The sequence below is a fragment of the Natrix helvetica genome, assembly GCF_964273705.1.
Source record: "Natrix helvetica genome assembly, chromosome: 1".
NCBI lineage: Eukaryota > Metazoa > Chordata > Lepidosauria > Squamata > Natricidae > Natrix > Natrix helvetica.
In genome coordinates, this window is record NC_138548.1 from 150,061,407 (window position 1) to 150,080,356 (window position 18,950).

Here is an 18,950-nt window from a genome sequence, read left to right on the forward strand (position 1 = left end):
AAATGTATGCAATAAACCAAGACAATGAATCAAGTATGAATGGTGCTGAATGAAATATAGAGACCTGAGTGTGTTCAGTATGAAAGAAGTGATTTAGTCAGATAAAGAGAATGAAAATTGAACTGCAAGGCCAATAATGTTGCAACTAGATGGAGTTGATAAGCTCCTCAAAAAGAGAAGAGTTATATCTGAAACAGCCTATGAAGGTGGTAGAAGCAAAGATGGCTTGCATAGAGGAGTGTAAAGTATAATCAATGGTATTCGTGAAAATTCAGTTTGACTGTTTTTCTTATATTGTGCCTCAATTTTCTCAGCTTACCATTTCTTGCATTTTTTTCTGTATTTTGCATAATGTTCTTTATCCTGGAAGGAAATAATGTGATGGGTGGGCAGGTAGTTAGTTGACAGATAAAGAGTACAGTAATTTGATTTCAAATTTCATTGAAACTTATTTACAGCTTTATCAATTCTGGTTACATCCAGAGATGGTATTCAGCAGGTTCTGACCAGTTCTGGAGAACCAGCAGCGGAAATTTTGAGTAGTTTGGAGAACCAGTAAATACCATCTCTGATTGGCCCCACCCCCACCTATTCTTTGCCTCCTGAGTCCTAGCTGATCTGGAGGAAATAGGGATTTTGCAGTAACCTTCCCCTGGAGTGGGGTGGGAATGGAGATTTTATAGTATCCTTCCCCTGCCACACCCACCAAGCCACGTCCACAGAATCAGTAGTAAAAATTTTTGAATCTTACCACTGGTTAGATCCTACATCCTCAGTTGATAGAATTCTGCCTTTTACCTTTGTTTCCCTCATAATTATTTGGAAATCCATCAGGGAGAAGGAAAGGAAGAAAATCTAATATCATAAAACATTTTTGCTTTGTTTAATTTTTTTTGACAGCTTTATGCTTTATGTTATAAATAATTATATCATGGTAGCTTTATTATATAACCATTATTATATGATTATTGACACAAAACTAAACCCTACTCTATTAATGAAGCTTATTTCTAAATATGTTTATGATGTAAACCGCCCAGTGAGTGCTGTAAAACGTGATGGGACAATTTATAATTCTAATAGCTATTGTATTGTAGCCTGAAAATATAAAACCCTTACAAGACAATCTGCTCAAACATTTCACTGAGTGAAATGAGACTTATGATGGACAGTAGTTGATTTCCCCAAATTATGGAGCAGTGAGTATTGGTGTATAGGATTACAAAATCAGACTGCAGTCACCTGTTAGGAATTACTTTTGACTAAGCTCACTATTGAATCTAAGATTTCTATAGTCATTGTTCACAAACTTTAAAACCCTATTCAGAAAGAATTATAAAATGTTTGGTAGCATTAATTACCCCCTCCTGCAGCGTTCAAGGCTGTTGAGTACCTGCATTTTTTGATGGCGGGAACAACTTTGCTAACCTTGAGAGCCCCAGTAAACGATCTACAGCATTTTGAAAACTGTACTCCAAGAATAGATAGGGCCAGTACTTGTTGCTTAGGGAGTCTTCAGGTTGCTTAAAGTATGAAAGAGTGTGCAAGTTAAAGAACTCACTTTATTCCTTAAACAAATGAAATAAATAAAAAACACACTATCAAAACTCCAAAAGTACAAAAACTCAGGTCCTACCCGAGGATGGCTGAAAAGCTAGAAAAGGAATGTTTGCTACTCTGACTTAAGCCTTTGTATAGCTTCTTCATACAAATTCAGCCAAGGTGATTTAAATGCTGAAATTAAAACTAAATAATAAAGAATAACCTTTTGGCAATACCGTTAAGAACAGAGCTTGGGTTACCTAGCTGGACTTCTTTCCTGCCCTTTTTGCTCTGTTTTATAATTCATAAATGTGAACTTGGTCATAATTCAGTACTATTTTAAGAATAGGTATTTTAGCAATTTGCTTCTTGACTGCTCATCATGTGTTTTGTGAGAATGGTAAACAGAAATGGCTTAGTTGTTTTTTTAAAAAAATATCTCCATTAACAAGTCATATTCCTATATCCTTTGGTATCATTCAAATGTTGTAGGCCATTAATCACATACATTTGTTAAAACCTCTCCTTGGAACAGGCTGGAAATTTCTACCAACTGTCAAATTGAAGGATTTATCTTCTATGTTAATATGTATCCATTGCAAGTGACAGCACAACTGTTATTACTAAAACTATACAGATAATTTTGTGTTGTATTTTCAAGAGTAAGTTTTATGAGAGATCAAAATTATGTTACATACATAAATGAGGAGGATTAAGTTGGGTTTAAGTAATCCATATTATAACTTAAATACCATTCATTTCAATAGATCTCCTCTATGGTTGACATGATCTGCTCCTAGCCATTAACAGATACATTGTCATAGTCAACATTAACTAGTTGTTAATAGACCTCTTGTGATAAGCTCCACCTACAAATATTTAAGAAAGAAAACAACAAAAAGTCAAGAAAAGGGGTGAACAAACCCAAACACGATCTTCCTCATCATGCACTTATTAACTAATATCCAAGTAAGTACCATGCAAACCATGCAAACAAGAACAATCAAAGAAAAAAAACCCAATCCAACCAAAATGTAGTCAAAGAAGGAAGAGCTGCTCAATCAAGGCTGGTAAAATAAGCTATCACATAATGAGTAAACTTGACTCCCTTATGCATTAATGTTACTAAACCTGGTAATAAAAATGAAGAAAACGTGAAAGCAATCCATAGACTTCATAAAAACAAATCATGGGCTAAGAATATTTATGCTTTTTGCCATTTATATTTAATGCCAAAAACACATCTTTTGTTCCATGTTGAAAAGAGAGGCTGTTAGTTAACAAATGGTATTTTAAACTGTGGTGTAGTATCCAAACAATACATTAAGTAGATTTTGCAAACTAGTTACTAGATACTATTGTGATAATTACTAATAGAACTGAAAGAAACTACTTGTAAAACTGATCAACCCTGTTCTACACTTCATAGTCAAAATATCATTAATTATTTTGGGGTAACAAAAATAGTAATATTTGTAGATATGAAAACTTAATCTATCCTTCCAAAAACCCAATAGTTCTGAAAATATAAGATTGTGCCAAAAGTTAGTGAAGAAAATTTTAGAGCAGAATTTACAATTGGAAGTTACATGCAATGCTTTAACAGATGTCTGTCTCAAAATGTGGGTGGCTTTGTACACTCAGAATGGTCCGTGATGTCCCTTACCAATGCACACTTTTTCAGAAATAAGCCTTATACCATCTTGATTGTATTGTATTGTTGATTACTCTCTAGATTTTGTTAAAATGTGTATCTGTGTGAGAGAAAATGTTTATCTATCGCTCTATATATCTCTATAATAGTCTATCTCGGCAAATGACTCTGGCTGGCTCACAATTCAGAGACATATATTATAATTAAAATCTTAAAACCATTTAAAAACAATAAAAACCATTAAAACAATAAAAAAATAATTCAAGCAAGCAAGACATTGGACCTGTTAACAATAAAGCCAGGAGTGGGCACCTTCGCACATCCAGTGTTCCAGGCTCGCGAGCACAGCCAGGTCTTCAAAGCTTTATGGAAGGCTAACAGGGTTGGGGGCTCTTTAATATCCGAAGGTAGGCTGTTCCACAAAACGAGTTGCTGCAGAAAAATCTTGTTTTCTAGTCCTTGTCATCCAACATTCAAACATCTAACACCCAAGTGGCTGAACTAGCAGCTGAGAGAGCCCTGTGCTCTTCCTCAGATTCAATGGGCTCAAACTCTTCCCAAATTGATTTGCAAGATGTATCCTCCATTATTTCCAAGATTCTGCTCTAAGGCTGGAGTCCAACATAAAGCAAATGTGACTGATTTAACTGCCAGATGTACAGCATATTCTTCAAAATGACCCTTTAGGTAGACTTCAGCCTTATTCTCTTCAAGGATGGACCGAGTCACCTGAAACAGTGCCACTAAATGGCTATCAGCAGACGCAATAAGGGAGGAGAAATAATTACATGTCGCCATCCTAATCACCATGCAGTAGGCAGCTCTAGCTCGTGTTTGGTCATCTTCACTTCCTATCTTTCACCAGCAACCCTTTAGGTGTCCCTTACCTGCTTAAGTTCCCTTAGTTCCATTGTATACCATGGGTAACATGATGGACACAGAAAGGCTGCTCAGGTGCGATCCGATCTAAAATTGTTGCCACATTATTAGCCTTCAACCGGACTAAGTAGCAAGCTTTCTGGAATAACCTCTGGAACCCAATCAGGTCCATTAGTGGCCTGGGACAAGCCAATCCAATAGGGCCAGCCTCCCTGCAGGGGGGGGGGGGGTTGAAACCCGAGAAATTAAGGCTCGGCAGTGTTCTAAAAGTAGGAGTAAATCATCATGTCTTCCTGATTGGTACACAGCTGTCCTAAAGAGTGAGAGAAAGATAAATATTTTGAATTAAGAGACAGATACATTTAAGAAGTAATTCCCAGCATATCTCTTGAATTATGTGATACCTACAAAATATATCATTTGTCAGTATGCATATTGAATATGGCATCATTTTTATGCATCCCTTGGATATTTATATGTTTTTATTGAAGAGAAACAAGTCTCCTCGGTAGATTGTTGGAACAGTCCATGGTAAAATATGTTTGACTCCTATCAATAATGGAAATAAAAGTTTTACCTGCTTTTGTCTGTACAGGTAAAAAAAAACCTTTACATTTGGAAAACTAGCTATAGCTCTCTAGGCTTCATATCTCAGGTGATTTTTAAGCAGAGGAAAAGCTTAAACGACTGGGGAGAGAAATGTACTGAATGAAACATATGAAACCTTGGCATATGACTATAATTGGGTCATATAATTAAATCTTGACATAATCACAATTGGAACCAGAACCTTTTTTGGGTCATGATGCAGTCGTTAAAGGATTTGTGACTCCTTTTACAACTTTTTCCAGGATTGTTAAACAAATCACACTATCATTAAAACAAATCTAGCTTCCCCCTTGACTTTGCAATCATATGACCTCAAGATGCTGCAACTGTAATAAATTGCATGCTGATCACTAAACAACCACATTTTGATTATAGGACTGCAAGGATGTTGCAACAGTACTAAATGAGAAGTCTGGTCATAAGTCATTTTTTTCAGCTCAGTCATAACTTCAAACAGTTGTTAAACAAATGGTCATAGGTCAAGGACTACTTGTACTCTCAAATATTATGTACATTGTCATGTTCAACCTCAGGATGAACTGTAGATCTCTCTTCAGGCTTAGCAACTAGCACATATTTATGATGATTGCAGTGTCCCAGGGTCATGTGATCCCCTTTTGTGACCTTCTGAGAAGCAAAGTCAATAGGGAAGCCAGATTCATTTAACAATCATGTTAGTAACTTAACAACTGCAGTGATTCACTTAACAACTCTGGCAAGGAAGGTTGTAACATGGGGCAAAATTCACTTAAATGTTAAATGTTAACAAAATTCACTTAACAAAATGTGACAACAGAAATTTTGGGCTCAATTGTGATTGTAGGTCAAGAACTTACCCGTAAAAAATGCAAGGATATACAGATAGTCCTTGACTTAACAACAGTTTGTTTAGTGACTGTTCAAAGTTACAGCAGCACTGAAGAAAGTGTTGTGACCATTTTCACAATTAACTACCTTTTCAGCATTCCCATCATGTGATCAAAATTCAGATGCTTTGCAACTGATTCATATTTTTGACTGTTGCTGTGTCCCAAGGTCATGGATGATCTTTTGTGACCTTCTCACAAGCAAAGTCAATAGGGAAGCCAGATTCACTTAATAGCTGGGTTACTAATTTATTAACTGCAGTGATTTACTTGACTCTGGCAAGAAAGGTTGTAAAATGAGGGAAAACTCACTTAATAAATGTCATATTTAACAATATAAATTTTGGGGTCAGCTGTAATAAGTTGAGGAATGACATTTTGCCCTTTTTCTTCATTCTTAGTCTTCCATGTGCAAAGATCTGAACAAAAGAGATATAGTTGAATTGCACCTGTCTTGCTCTTCTTGAGATCTTTCCCTTCAAAGGAACATTATCAGGGTGAAGAATAAACATTACTTTCCCATTCCTATTTTTTAAAACATCAAAACGTTTAATAGATTTTGGAGAAAAGAATATTGGTGAGATGACCACAGTTGTGTGACTATGAGATGGGCAGCATGTGAAATAAATATATAAATAAAATATTTACTACAGGAATCAGTAGCCTGAAGCTCCAGAGCTTTTATAGAAACTCTTGTAATTAAAGTAACTAACAAACTGCAGTATAAATTTTAAAATGCTGCTAAGAAATCCTGAAACATTCTTTCCCCAGCTAATGAAAATATAAAAAATTCTGGCTCTGTCCATGTGTATACCTGCTTTGGATCATCTTGCCGCCTTAAAAATATGTGTACCCCGATTACTAAAAGATTGCCAATTCTGACCCAACAATAGAGAAAGTTAAAGCAAAGGAATATTTTTTTTTAAATTTTAGCTTTAACTTTTTTTTTTTACTATATGAACTATTTTACAACATAGCATAGTTGGGGGCCTTCTTTGCCCCTGGTGCTTACATAAAATTATAAGTAACAAAACAGGTCGGGAGTTGCAAAATATCTGAAGTATTTCTGGTGTTGTAAATGGAATTGAAAACTCAAAATGGAACTGAAACAGTTGAAAACGTTTCTGTGTCTTGTATGCTATAGGTATAAATATACTATATGTAGGTATAAATATACAGTAATTTAACTGCAACCATAAATGATTTTGAACCAGTTTTGGCATCATTAGCTCAGTTCTAGCTTATTTTCATTCATTTGAGTAATTATTTAGAAAGCCGTGGTAACTTCTGGAATATAATATGCTTCTCATAAAAAATATATATTGACATAACTGACCAACAAAGCCTGTCAGTTTCTAAATAAGCTATGCTCAGTTGGATTGCACAAGCTAATTTAATTGACCATCCAAAAAGTATTTCCAAACTCTATTGTACTTGTGGTTTTTTTTAAAAAATACTAAATTGGAATAGTATGAGTGAAAATGAAATGAATGTCTGCAGAAATAGTTTAATCAAGACAAGTGGGAGTTTTCTAACAGTTTCAGCTGTTAGACAAAAAGCAGCAAATGATACAATTTAGCACATAGAGGAAATTGGTAAACTGTATCTCTACTTGTGATGCAGTAGTTATGTGTATTAAGAAGAAATTCATTTTGTAGGTATTTTCTTAACTAGGCAGGTGCTTAATCATTAACAGAGATAATTGTACAAGAAAAATAAGTATGTTAGATTTTTATGCCCATTATTTGTGATAGACCTCTTATAACACATTCTCAATTTCACTGGGATTCGAAGTAGCATGAGCCTACATTCAGATAACAAAGTTGAACAAACAAAGTACTACTATTTGCTGCCTATGATATTGAATGGTGCAAGGACTGAAAAAAGTCTGAAAAAGCCAGGAGTTACAAGAGATAAACTCTATGCTTAACTGTAGGCTTAGGAAGATATAATGTTCAGACAGTGATAAGAAATGTGTAGGACTTCATCTCTTTTGTCTCATTAAACATTTTCATGCTGAAACTACCCTAATTATATTTTTGGCGGCCACCAATCCAGTAACTTTAGCAAATACTGTAGTATGAACATCTAAAATAGTCCATAGTTTTCAAATCACAGTAAAAAACTCATTGAGTTCCGGAGTACTACAAATGTAACAACTCAGTTAATGAATGATGCTTGTTTGCAGCTGAAACTGCTGCTTTTGTTTTTGGCATTTTTTAAAATAATAAATAACACTTTACAGATGCTAGTCTTAACCTCTATAGTCTTTTTTTAGAGCCACTATCAGCTATTTAATTTAGGAGAAGTAGTTAACTAACCAAATTAATGAACAGCTTTATTTACAAGTTTAAAATGATCATTTCAAATCATTTCAAATTCATTGTGTTATGTAATACAGCTGTTTAAAAATTGCTTCACTTCCCAATCCATGTAACTTATGCAGTGACTTATATGACTTTGAACCCTTAAATTAATCATGTTCTCATTTCTTTCCACAGTAACAGGGGGTATTACAGAAGAACAATTTCAGACACATCAACAGCAGTTAGTTCAAATGCAAAGGCAGCAACTTGCTCAGCTCCAGCAGAAACAGCAGTCTCAGCATCAATCCCAACAGACGTATCCAAAAGCACAGGTAACAAACACCTTTCTTAAAAATGGTTTCTCTTATATTCTAGAAACCAATGTAGAACCAGTTGTGGTTTTTTTTAGTTTGTTTCTCTCCAATTTTTTGTCTTCATATCTAGTTCAAACAGGCCAGTCTCTAATATACTTAACATGCAACCAAAATAGATAGAGTAGATAAATGCAGTGTTGTGATTGTAACAAAAAAGGACTGCCACAATCATGCTTGTCTATTGATTATAGTCCATGTGTAGCATACATTGTTGATTATAAAACAATAGTGCTTGTGTTTCTGTCTTATCTGTTCTTAGAAAAATCTGTTTTCTTTTAATTCATACAACTAACCTCACAGTTCTTCCAAAGAGTAACTACCATATTGAGCTGATGGCAGCAAAAAATGCCAGAGTCATGAGGGCACCTTAAAGAATAACAGATTCAGTGTTATTCTTTAAGGTATGAGCTTCCTTGGGCTACAGCCTGTGGTAAAATAAATCTGCTAATTTGTAGTGTAATACAGAACCCCAGTGATTTATTTATTGATATTTAGAATTTCACATTAATTTCTGAATCAGTTTCCCCCCAGCCCCTTTGTAATGTTGATTCAACATTATTTAAATAGTCTAATAGTATGAATTATTATAGCCTTTCCTTGAAAATTATGACACCAGTAATATATGAACACAATGGACTTCATTTTGAGTGTTTTGATTCTTTTGCATTTATGTTAGTGGTTGCAATATAGCATGTTGTTCAACATCTCATACTTATCTGGGTTTCTACCTCCATGTATACGAATTAAACTCAATTCTCTTTGGAAGGGATGTGGAGACGTTTTCTATTTAATGAAAGGTGCTTTTAACATTTCGGCACTGGACCACAACTTTCAAAATGGTAAAGGTAAAAGACAGAAAGCAAAAACCTTTAGCTTATTTAGTAGACAGAACCTAATCTGAAGTTAGTGAAAGCAGCCCCTTCTTGTCCTGCAGCTACACAGATACTTGAAGTCTAAGAGTTAGAAGCAGTTCTGTCATTAGGAGAAAATCTCTTAGGTCTGGATAATTTTTTTACTGTTTATATCAAGAGTTAATTTGATGGTATCTTACAAATAGTCTGTAATTATGAAAACTGTTGTGTAAATTTCCCAGGGATCAAGCACTTCTGATTGCATGTCAAAAACGCTTGACTCGGCTAGTGCCCACTTTGCTGCATCTGCAGTGGTGAGCGCACCTGCTCCCAATCGGGGTGAGGTGACAAAGGAACAGAGTGCCAGCCACAATATCAATGGTGTTGTTCAGCCAACAGGTACATTTTTCTTGGTCGCATTATTTTCATGTTAGTTTGTAGCAAGGTTGCTAATGATTACTTTCTATGCAAGATCAATCTGAAAAAATGCTTAATAAGGCGATGGTTTTTTAAAAAATTAAATCACAGGATGGAAGATTTTGACCTTTTTATTTAATAAAATAAAATAAAATTCTTTTTGGGTATCTGCAGATTCCTACCGTGTTTCCCCGAAAATATGACAGGGTCTTATATTTTTTTTACCCACAAAATATGGCCTTGGGCTTATTAAAGGGGAGGGCTTATTATTTTTGGGCTGCCGGGCGGCTGCTCCCTTGCGACTGGGTTCCCAAAGAGCCGGGCACAGCCTCAGGGTCGAATGGCTGTGTTGCGCTGTCGCAACAGCAATGCAGCAGCCATGAGGTGACCAAGCTCGCGAGCAGCCGCCCGACAACCCCCCTTTCCAGCCGGGTATAGCGCCGCTGACCGACCTAGCAGTACCCAGAAGGCACCAAGCAACGCGAGCGCCTGTTCGCCAACCTCCGCCTCCCCTTCGGAGGAGGTGCCTTCGGAATGCCCCTAGGTGAGTGAATGGGGTTCTGCATGGCTGGAGAGGGGAGTTGCGCATCGGCTTTTCCGTCCCCTGCTCGCACAAAGGGCATCTCCGCTTCTGGCGCCATCCGCCACTTGTTTTTTTTTTTCAAAGCACAGAGGATGGATGCCGCTCTGGAAGTACGCTCTATGGTTGTGGGCTGCAGATTGTACAACCATAGAGCGTACTTCTAGAGTGGCATCCATCGCTTGCGTTGCTTGGTGCCTTCCGGGTACTGCTAGGTCGGTCAGCGGCGTTGTACCCGGCTGGAAAGGGGGGTTGCCGGGCAGCTGCTCATAAGCTTGGTCACCTCATGGCTGCTGCGTTGCTGCTGCGACAGCGCAACACAGCCATTCAACCCTGAGGCTCTTCGGGAGCCTGCTCGCAAGAGAGCAGCTGCCCAGCAACCCCCCCTCTTCAGCTGGGCACAGCACCGCTGACCGACCTAGTGGTATCCCGAAAGCACCAAGCAACGCAAGCACCTTTGCCCCCATCTCATTCCCGTGGCTTGGCACCTTCGGGATACCGCTAGGTCTGCGAGCGGTGCTCTGCCTGGCCGGAGGGCGGGGGATTGTCCAGAGGGCTTATTTTCGGTGGTGGGCTTATATTTTTGCCCATGCGAAAAATGTGGCAAGGCTTTAGTTTCAGGACAGGTTGTATTTTTGGGGAAACACGGTATATACTTTAAAGTATTACAGTGTGCCTTTGAATTTAGAGAGGAGTCCTAATGTTTGGAAATAGACCTCTTTCATTTTTGCTTCATAGCAATAGACTTACATACCGCTTCACAGTGATTTACAGCCCTCTCTAAGCGGTTTACAGAGTCAGCATATTGCCCCAACAATCTGGGTTCTCATTTTACTGACCTCGGAAGGATGGAAGACTGAGTCAACCTTGAGCTGGTCAGGATCGAACTCCTGGAGTGAGCAGTGACTTAGCCTGCAGTACTGCATTTTAACCACTGCACCACCATTACTCATAGCTTGCTTCATCTTGGTGCCCTCCCTGTCTGTGTTGTCTTATAACTTACATTACTCTTAATGCAACTTATGGAATATACCATAGCCAGAAGACATTAAGATGGGATGGTAGTCTTGGTTTTACTTCATGTATTTTATTTTACTTGAAACCTATTGAATACATCTGTTTTGTTTTGAACAGCAACATCAAAAACTCTGTATTCCACCAATATGGCTCTGTCATCTAGCCCAGGGATCTCAGCTGTACAACTTGTAAGGACAGTCGGTCACACCACCACAAACCATTTAATCCCAGCATTGTGCACAAACAGCTCTCAAACACTTCCTATGAACAATTCTTGTCTCACCAATGCAGTGCACCTCAACAATGTCAGTGTTGTTTCTCCAGTCAATGTACATATCAATGCAAGGACTTCAGCACCATCGCCAACCGCCTTAAAACTTGCCACAGTTGCTGCCAGTATGGATAGAGTGCCAAAGGTGACTCCAAGCAGTGCCATCAGCAGCATAGCAAGGTGTGTGTCTTTCGGATATGAATAAAACAAGCTTTTGTGATGTCCGTGTCTCTCTCTTTCTCTTTTATTAAAAACGAAAAGTGGATTTACCAACAAATCCTAATCCAATAAAGGCTGACTTAAGTAATGATATTTGATTTGTGTATCTTGTTGGGAAAAAGTGTGTTTACGATCTGTCCTCATAAGTGGAAGGCTAATTCAGCCAATTATTTTATATTTCAAATTACAGGAAAAATCTGAAATCCTATAGGTTATGTACAGAATTTTATATTACAAATTTCAAGAAAAATCTAAAATCCTATAGATTATGTATAAACCATGTATAAATTCTTCTACGTTTCTATATTTATACATTGTTTTGTCCCAATGCAAATGAAGATTCTCTGATTTTTTAAAATTCCCATTCTACATTTGCCATTTGGTAAATATTGCATAATTGTCATTTTCTTTTTAGTAAAGTTTTAGCTTTGTTGTGTTTTTAACATTTCTCAGATGATAAATATGAAAGATGCCGAGTTAACAAAATGTCATATATGAAGAAATTATACCATATAGCTCATTATTATAAGTATATATATTTATTTTCCCTTCTCTCTTCATTTTCAGAGAGAACCATGAACCTGAAAGATTGGGTTTGAATGGAATAGCAGAGACTACAGTAGCAATGGAGGTGACATAACCTAACACAGTAGCTCAATGTGTGCTGATGGTGTCATTTATATTCCAGCTGAATGCAAAACAAAACTCTGTGGATCACAGGGGATTAAAATGGACCTAAACGGACTATCATATCGTATATTAAGTCGATATATAATGTACATTTTGTAAAATTGGGAAAATCACTACCTTGTAAAATAGTTTATTTGTATCATCAATATTATTTCTGTTACTTGAATAGTAGATATTCATCATCATGCTTTTGCACTTGAATTTGCAACTGAATGGATTTAAAAATAATTCTTTAAATGGGATCATGAGCATGAAATGGGATCCTGCATCACTTGTTTTAACTATTTATTTTGCCATGTTTACATTTTGTATCTTGTAAAAAATAAATCCAACTTTGTGTCTAAAAAAAGTTAAAGATTCATAGCTAGGAAAAATTCTTGTAATTTTTTTCTAAAGGAAATGTAAAGTTTTCACTTGGTTCATTTTGTTTCACAATTTTAGATGGACTTTTTGGTAAATACTTTAGTGGCATTTCACTGTCAAATATGAAGTTCAAGGCAAAATAGTATTTTCTATTACTGTGCAGGGGAAAGGGATGGATCGATACATGCAAATTTAATGTAGTAACCCACTTTTCCATATATTTTGAATGTATATTTCTATTTATAATACCAATTTATAAAAAATAATTACACAGAAAACCTGACTAGTACAAATTATGCATCTAGCACATATTAAACTGTGCAGATATGAAGAAAATTTTCAACTGATTATATTTTATCTGAAGTCTGCATAATTTAACTGGCTTTTAACTGTAACACACCACATAAATGATATTTTACCAGGTATGTATTGCATTATATATCATTGCAATAATTATTGGATGTCTAGATATCGAGCCATCCCAGGTAATGGGGGAGGGGGGAGGGTCATGGCAGATTGTCTTTCAATTTTGGAAAGTTTTCCTGTGGCTACAAGGCAAGTAACGGGTTGGAAAAAGTCTGACTGTAAGCGTTGGACACCTTCGTAGTGTAGTGTTTTAGTGACTTTTTTTATACGGTTCTTGTAAATTAGATACGTGTAGTGGTGTTTCAGAATGTTTGTTTATGCACTAGTTCAGACAACTTTCCCTGTTACTTGTTCTTGATAAGTGAAAACTGCAGGGAAATAAAAATACATATCAAAACATGGGCATCTTGCATACGTATTTATTTCACAACATGGAGAACAGTTTCTAATTTTTGGAAGCCAGTACTTAATCAAACTGAGACACCAGCAATTTGGCATGTATATAGATTCAGCACCACCTCAATAGAACAATGACTCTAGAAGCTTCTGCAGGCATGTAACCTGAATCGGAAAGTGTGTGTGCAAAAACTTGATGGATGGAATTGGATGTTTATATCCAGCACTTGGCCTGTGTGTGAGATTCCCAGCATTAAGACCGGTACTTTGTAAACATGGAACAATGTGACACTGCTTTCTATGTGGTGACCGCTAGGCATGTACAGAACTCTATGGGCAGCTGAACTGGGACTTGAAACTGTTTAAAAAGTTTGAGTTTTCCTTCATTTGTACTTGATGTACATTAGTGCATATTGCACATATAATCGCTACCTCATAGCTGTAATTTATGCTGTACACGCTTTTGCATAATTATCTGAATGGAAATTTACTATTTGATTATGTAAGTGGCAAAGGAATCATAACAATGATACTTCACTAATTTTAATCTATCTTCCTCCAGTTATATTTTTGAAGTGAGTCTGAACATATTTAAAGTAAAGAAAAACATGAATTTGGCTTCTTCAGGTTCAATTTAATTTTATTACTGATTTTTATGTTGTGTTTCTTTTAAAAGGATAAATCGTGTGTATACCATGTTATTAATACATCCATTGGTCGTTATTATATAAAAATCTCTGCCTCTTTTAAAGTAAAATGGATTGAGCCTTTTTGCTTCTTGGCTGTCAGGGTTTTCCAAAGATTAAAAAAGTAGTCAGAGAAAGTTAGAGAATTTTTTTTGCTCCATGAAGTCAAAAGAATTAATGATTGCATTTGCATACCAGTCTAGTATGCTTTAACAATACGCATTTGCTCAGGAAATACATTCTAGATAACAATGGCCGATCTTTATTTCTCAGTCACCTTCCTAAAAATTAACCTTTAAAAAGGCTGAGGACGGTATATGGCAGCGATGGCGAACCTTTTTTGGCTCGCGTGCCACAAGTGGGGGGATACTATATGGGATGTGAAGCAAAGCTGGATGGAAAAAAAGACACTTGGATATTCTTAACTACATGTTTCCCCATGATCTGATTTGAGTCAATAAAAATAATTTAATAGCAAGTGCTACAAGTCTGCTAACACAGCGTCTTTGACCCTTGATAATATTTTCATAAGACAGGTGTTTTTTTTATAAAATACGTGGACACTTGAAAAATCAAGGCGTCTGCAGAAGTGACTTTGTATTGAATTGTATAGAAAAGTAACGACACAATATAACAGTTGTAAATTAATACTGCAGAAGATTAACTTGGGATAAGCTGTTTATTTGTTTTACGTTTTTTGTTTCCTGCTCCAATCTAGACTCTGGAAAGCACACAACAGAGACTAAATTTAAAAATCCCTAGGTGGCCATCAGAAAATGGAATAGTATTGTTTTAATAGCTGTGTGAAATACCACAAAGGACAAGGCTGCTAAAATTTCCAGAGACAATGAGTTTCAAAGTACAGGGCCAGAACAGAAAATGCCTTCTGCCTGGTCCAGGTTCATCTCACCTTACCTAATTGGGAAAACTGTAATATTCCAATTCAATGTTGATCGAAATATGGGTTACATGGCCAGGTAGGTTTGTAATTGGCACACCAGGCAAAGCTTGGCAAAAGCCCTGTAGCCTCCACCTGTTGCTCAAGCAATACCTACAAGTCAAGATCATGAACCAACACCTTTAGACACTGCCATTCTATCCTATCAGGGAACATTCCTGGATGTTTATTGCTGAAAAACAATTTGGTTTTGGATGCAATCTAGCATTATTTTGCTCCAATGAAACCCTGACAGAACCCAGGCACCAAGCTTTCTAGGGCATCCTTGCTCTGGCTTGACCTCTCCCAAGGTTTTAGATGCTAAATAGCTTGGGGAAGAGCACCGAGCTCCCTGGTACCTTGAATTGAAACAACTGCTGGATCAAATATTGCCATAATTAATGATGAATGAACTTGAGCTGAAACTTGAAGGACTGTTTCTGACTCCCCAGCCTTGTGGGCAGCCTGGCAAGATACCACAAGCCAATAGCATCACATGCCACAGATTTTACAGGAGTAATGAGGTGCACTCCCATAAAGGATCCGGTTGAGGGTCATCCACCAGAGCAATCAAAGCTATTTTTGCCCCATGATAGATAATCCATTTCTTCTAGGATTATCTGTAGCTAAACCACCAGGAAACGTTGGACACCAAGCAGAAATGGTTAAAAGCAGCTGTTCCACATAGGGCTTCTTCCAGAGAAGACACACAGCCTCTTTTAAGATATATGGCATGGCTCTCTCAAGCATTTGAAAGTTTCCTAATTGTACTCTGCCTGTCACTGAGGACATCGCATGTAATGGGATAATCACATACCCAGGTGGCAGTGTTTACACCACAGAGGATCCAAGCCTATTCTCAAGCTCAAACAGATCCCAGATAACACAAGATCATGCTTTGCTCACCACTGTGGATTCGGTCCATTGGCATCTGGCTCAGAGTGGGTATCAGCTACATTATTCATTAAAAAAAATTAAAAATAATTTGGCACACCAGCAGTGTCTTATCTCACTCTTCATAAATGGGTCCAGGTCAGGAGTATCAAACTCATGGCATCATGGTGGTGTCACATGACATATTGGGACTTTTTTTCCCTTTGCTAAACCGGGCGGGGCCAGATGTGATGCATCCGGCTGGTGGGGTGCAAGTTTAACACCTCTGGTCCAGATCATTCTGAATAGAGCTGCCTGTTTGGGACTTCATGAATGTAATAACTGCAGGAAAAGAAATAATACTTCACTACGTAGGTGATGTCCCTGGGAAGCTTCTGTCATGTTGTGACTGCCAAATTCAAGTGTGACATTATACCAAGAGTAGAAAAAAGCAAAATATAATTTAAGTAATCTATAATCAATAAGTTGGAGATAATTTGATGTATTAGTATCTTGTCAGCTAGTGAAACTAGTTGTGCAAACGTTTACTGAGTTCCAGAAAAGAATATGCCACGGTGGCGAACAGGCCGCAATGAAGGGGCAGTGGTGGTGAATGGGCTAGGATGAATACCTGATGGATGCTGGAGGCAGAGGCAGATTTTTTTTCTTATTTTCCGCCCCAAACACTAGGTGCATCTTATAGTCCAGAGCATCTTATAGTCCGAAAAATATGTTTTATATACACACACACACACATACACCTTGCAAGTAGTATTTTAGTTTAGTCAACAAGTTGGATTTAATTCCTGGTGATTATGTGGACATATGCTTATCAACTTGTCCTGACTTAATAGAGTTCTTATCACATTTGATTCCATCCACCCACCATATTATTCACCTTCTGCTTTTGTAAATCTTTCCAAACACAATCATTTATTTTTAGAATTAATTATTTTTAGAATCAATCATTTCAGCATAGCTGCTTTTATACAGCAGTATCACAACTCTATAAAGGAGCACTGCAATAAAAAGTCCGTTTTTACGGACTGAAAGTTGTGCTTCTAAAATTTTAGTTGATTAACAGAAATTAACATAGTTTCAATAATTATTAGTAATATCCATTAATAAATAATAAACACCTTTACTTAATCTAAAAATATCTTGCCTTGTCTTCAACATGCCATTGTACCTCCAAATATTTTTTTAAAAAATACTTCAACATGGCTTACAATTTAGAAACATTCTATAAGTTAAAAACCTAGGGAATCTCTGAGTAAATATCATTATTTTTGGAAAATCTTATTTGGCATGTGGCCTCAAATGATTACAATAGGAAATACTGTGACTGTGAAACTTGCAACAGTTCTTTCCATCTCAAATTTAATGCATTAAGCAGATGACAATTTTGAATAATGTTGAAGGTCATCTCTTAACAAATAATTGAGGAACGAATACAATAATAGCCAATCATGAAGCAGTGTAATATTCTGAGAATTAATTAAGAAATGTACATATGTCACTGCATTCCAAAATACTTTAAAACCACCTTTATAATGTGATCAGAACAAAGTGTCTTGTTCTTTAGCAGTTATAAATGATCATGGGGAAAGTTGGCAATGGAAAACATAGGAGCTTGGCTATTAGCTATTAGCCTTTTAGATCTGGCGCAAAACAAACCAAATTCTTAAAACACAATCTTATTTGCAATCTTAAAATAATCTGATAAGTGCAAACGTGCAGAAACCTAGGTATAATACTAATAGACTATTTTATGTAGAGAATCATTCTGGTTTATCTTGACTTTATTGTATGAAACCATACAAACCATGGGTTTGCTTATTAAACAATTATTAATAGTTTTTTCCCCCTTTTAAGCAGAGGTTATATGATCATACAAGTAGTCCTCGGCTTACGACCACAATTGAGTGCAAAATTTCTGTTGCTAACTGAATTAAGTGAGTTTTGCCACATTTTACGACTTTTGACACAGTTGTTAAATGAATCAATACAGTTGTTAAGCGCATCTGGCCAGCCCCATTGACTTTGCTTGTCAGAAGGTTGCAAAGGGTGATCACATGACCCCAGGACACCGCGGCCATCATAAATACGAACCAGTTGCCATGCGTCTGAATTTTTATCAAGTGACCACGAGGATGCTGCAACGGTCATAAGTGTGAAAAATGGTCATAAGTCACTTTCCCCCCAATGCTCTATGTTTCAATATCGTTGCCTTCTTGTGTTTTAAGTATCATATAAGATACTATGACCACACAGGTAGTAAAAGGGAAATCTCTCTCATGCCATTTCTTCCTTCTGACACTACTTTAGTAGTCTATTGTTCAGATTTGCAGTCCTAATCTTATTCACCTTTGAGCTATCTCTGTTGAACCCCACAGAGTTTATTTTTAAGTGGGACTGAAAATTCTGGCATTTTCCTATGTGTGATATGGGAGGGGCTACTCGTGGGTATCAACACAGCCTGATTGGTCCAAAGACTGAAGGAATTTCTTAGCCACACCTCCTCCTCCCTTCTGGCTCCCAGTTTTCCTTCAGTCTTTGGTCCAAGCAGTGTTTTTTTGGCTCCTGCTTGAACTATTAAAGCTATCTATTTGACTAATTGGATATTCTCAATTCTAAATTACCTGAGCTGCTGCCTGTAAAGGGGCTGTTTTTCTGTTGCCACCTGGAGGTGGAGAGCCAGATAGGCATTTTCTCTCCCCTACGATTGCCATGCGGAGCGCTGCTCGGTCCCTGGGAATTCGGGGCTGACAGCCTCCTCTTCACAGCTCCTCGGGAAAGGCTGCTCCGGCAAGGTTGGTCTGCAAAGTTTCGGCGCATCTGGGAAGCGCGCTGTGATCATGCAGCAAGGTTCCGGGTGGTGGTGGCCATCTTGAGTGTCCTTCAGGCACATGAGGCAGTGGCCATTTTGGGTGAACTCCAGGCACCATGAGGCAGTGGCCATTTTGAGTGTGGCATTGAATGCCGGATTGGGTTTCTCCACATTGCGGCCACTAATCGAGGCCGGGGAGAGTGTGTAGAGCCGGAAGCAGCTGC

The 18,950-nt window shown here is 37.3% G+C and overlaps 1 protein-coding gene across 1 annotated transcript in view; it reads left to right on the top strand.

The window, feature by feature from the left end:
- The window catches only part of EPC2 (enhancer of polycomb homolog 2), a 57,812-nt gene extending 44,411 nt beyond the window's left edge, over positions 1-13,401 (top strand). The window contains exons 11-14 of the mRNA XM_081962946.1: positions 8,052-8,188; positions 9,324-9,480; positions 11,213-11,546; positions 12,153-13,401. Of these exons, the coding sequence (XP_081819072.1) occupies positions 8,052-8,188; positions 9,324-9,480; positions 11,213-11,546; positions 12,153-12,225 (701 nt within the window). The 3' untranslated portion in view covers positions 12,226-13,401. The remainder of the gene's footprint in view (positions 1-8,051; positions 8,189-9,323; positions 9,481-11,212; positions 11,547-12,152) is intronic.
- The last annotated feature ends 5,549 nt before the right edge of the window (positions 13,402-18,950 follow it).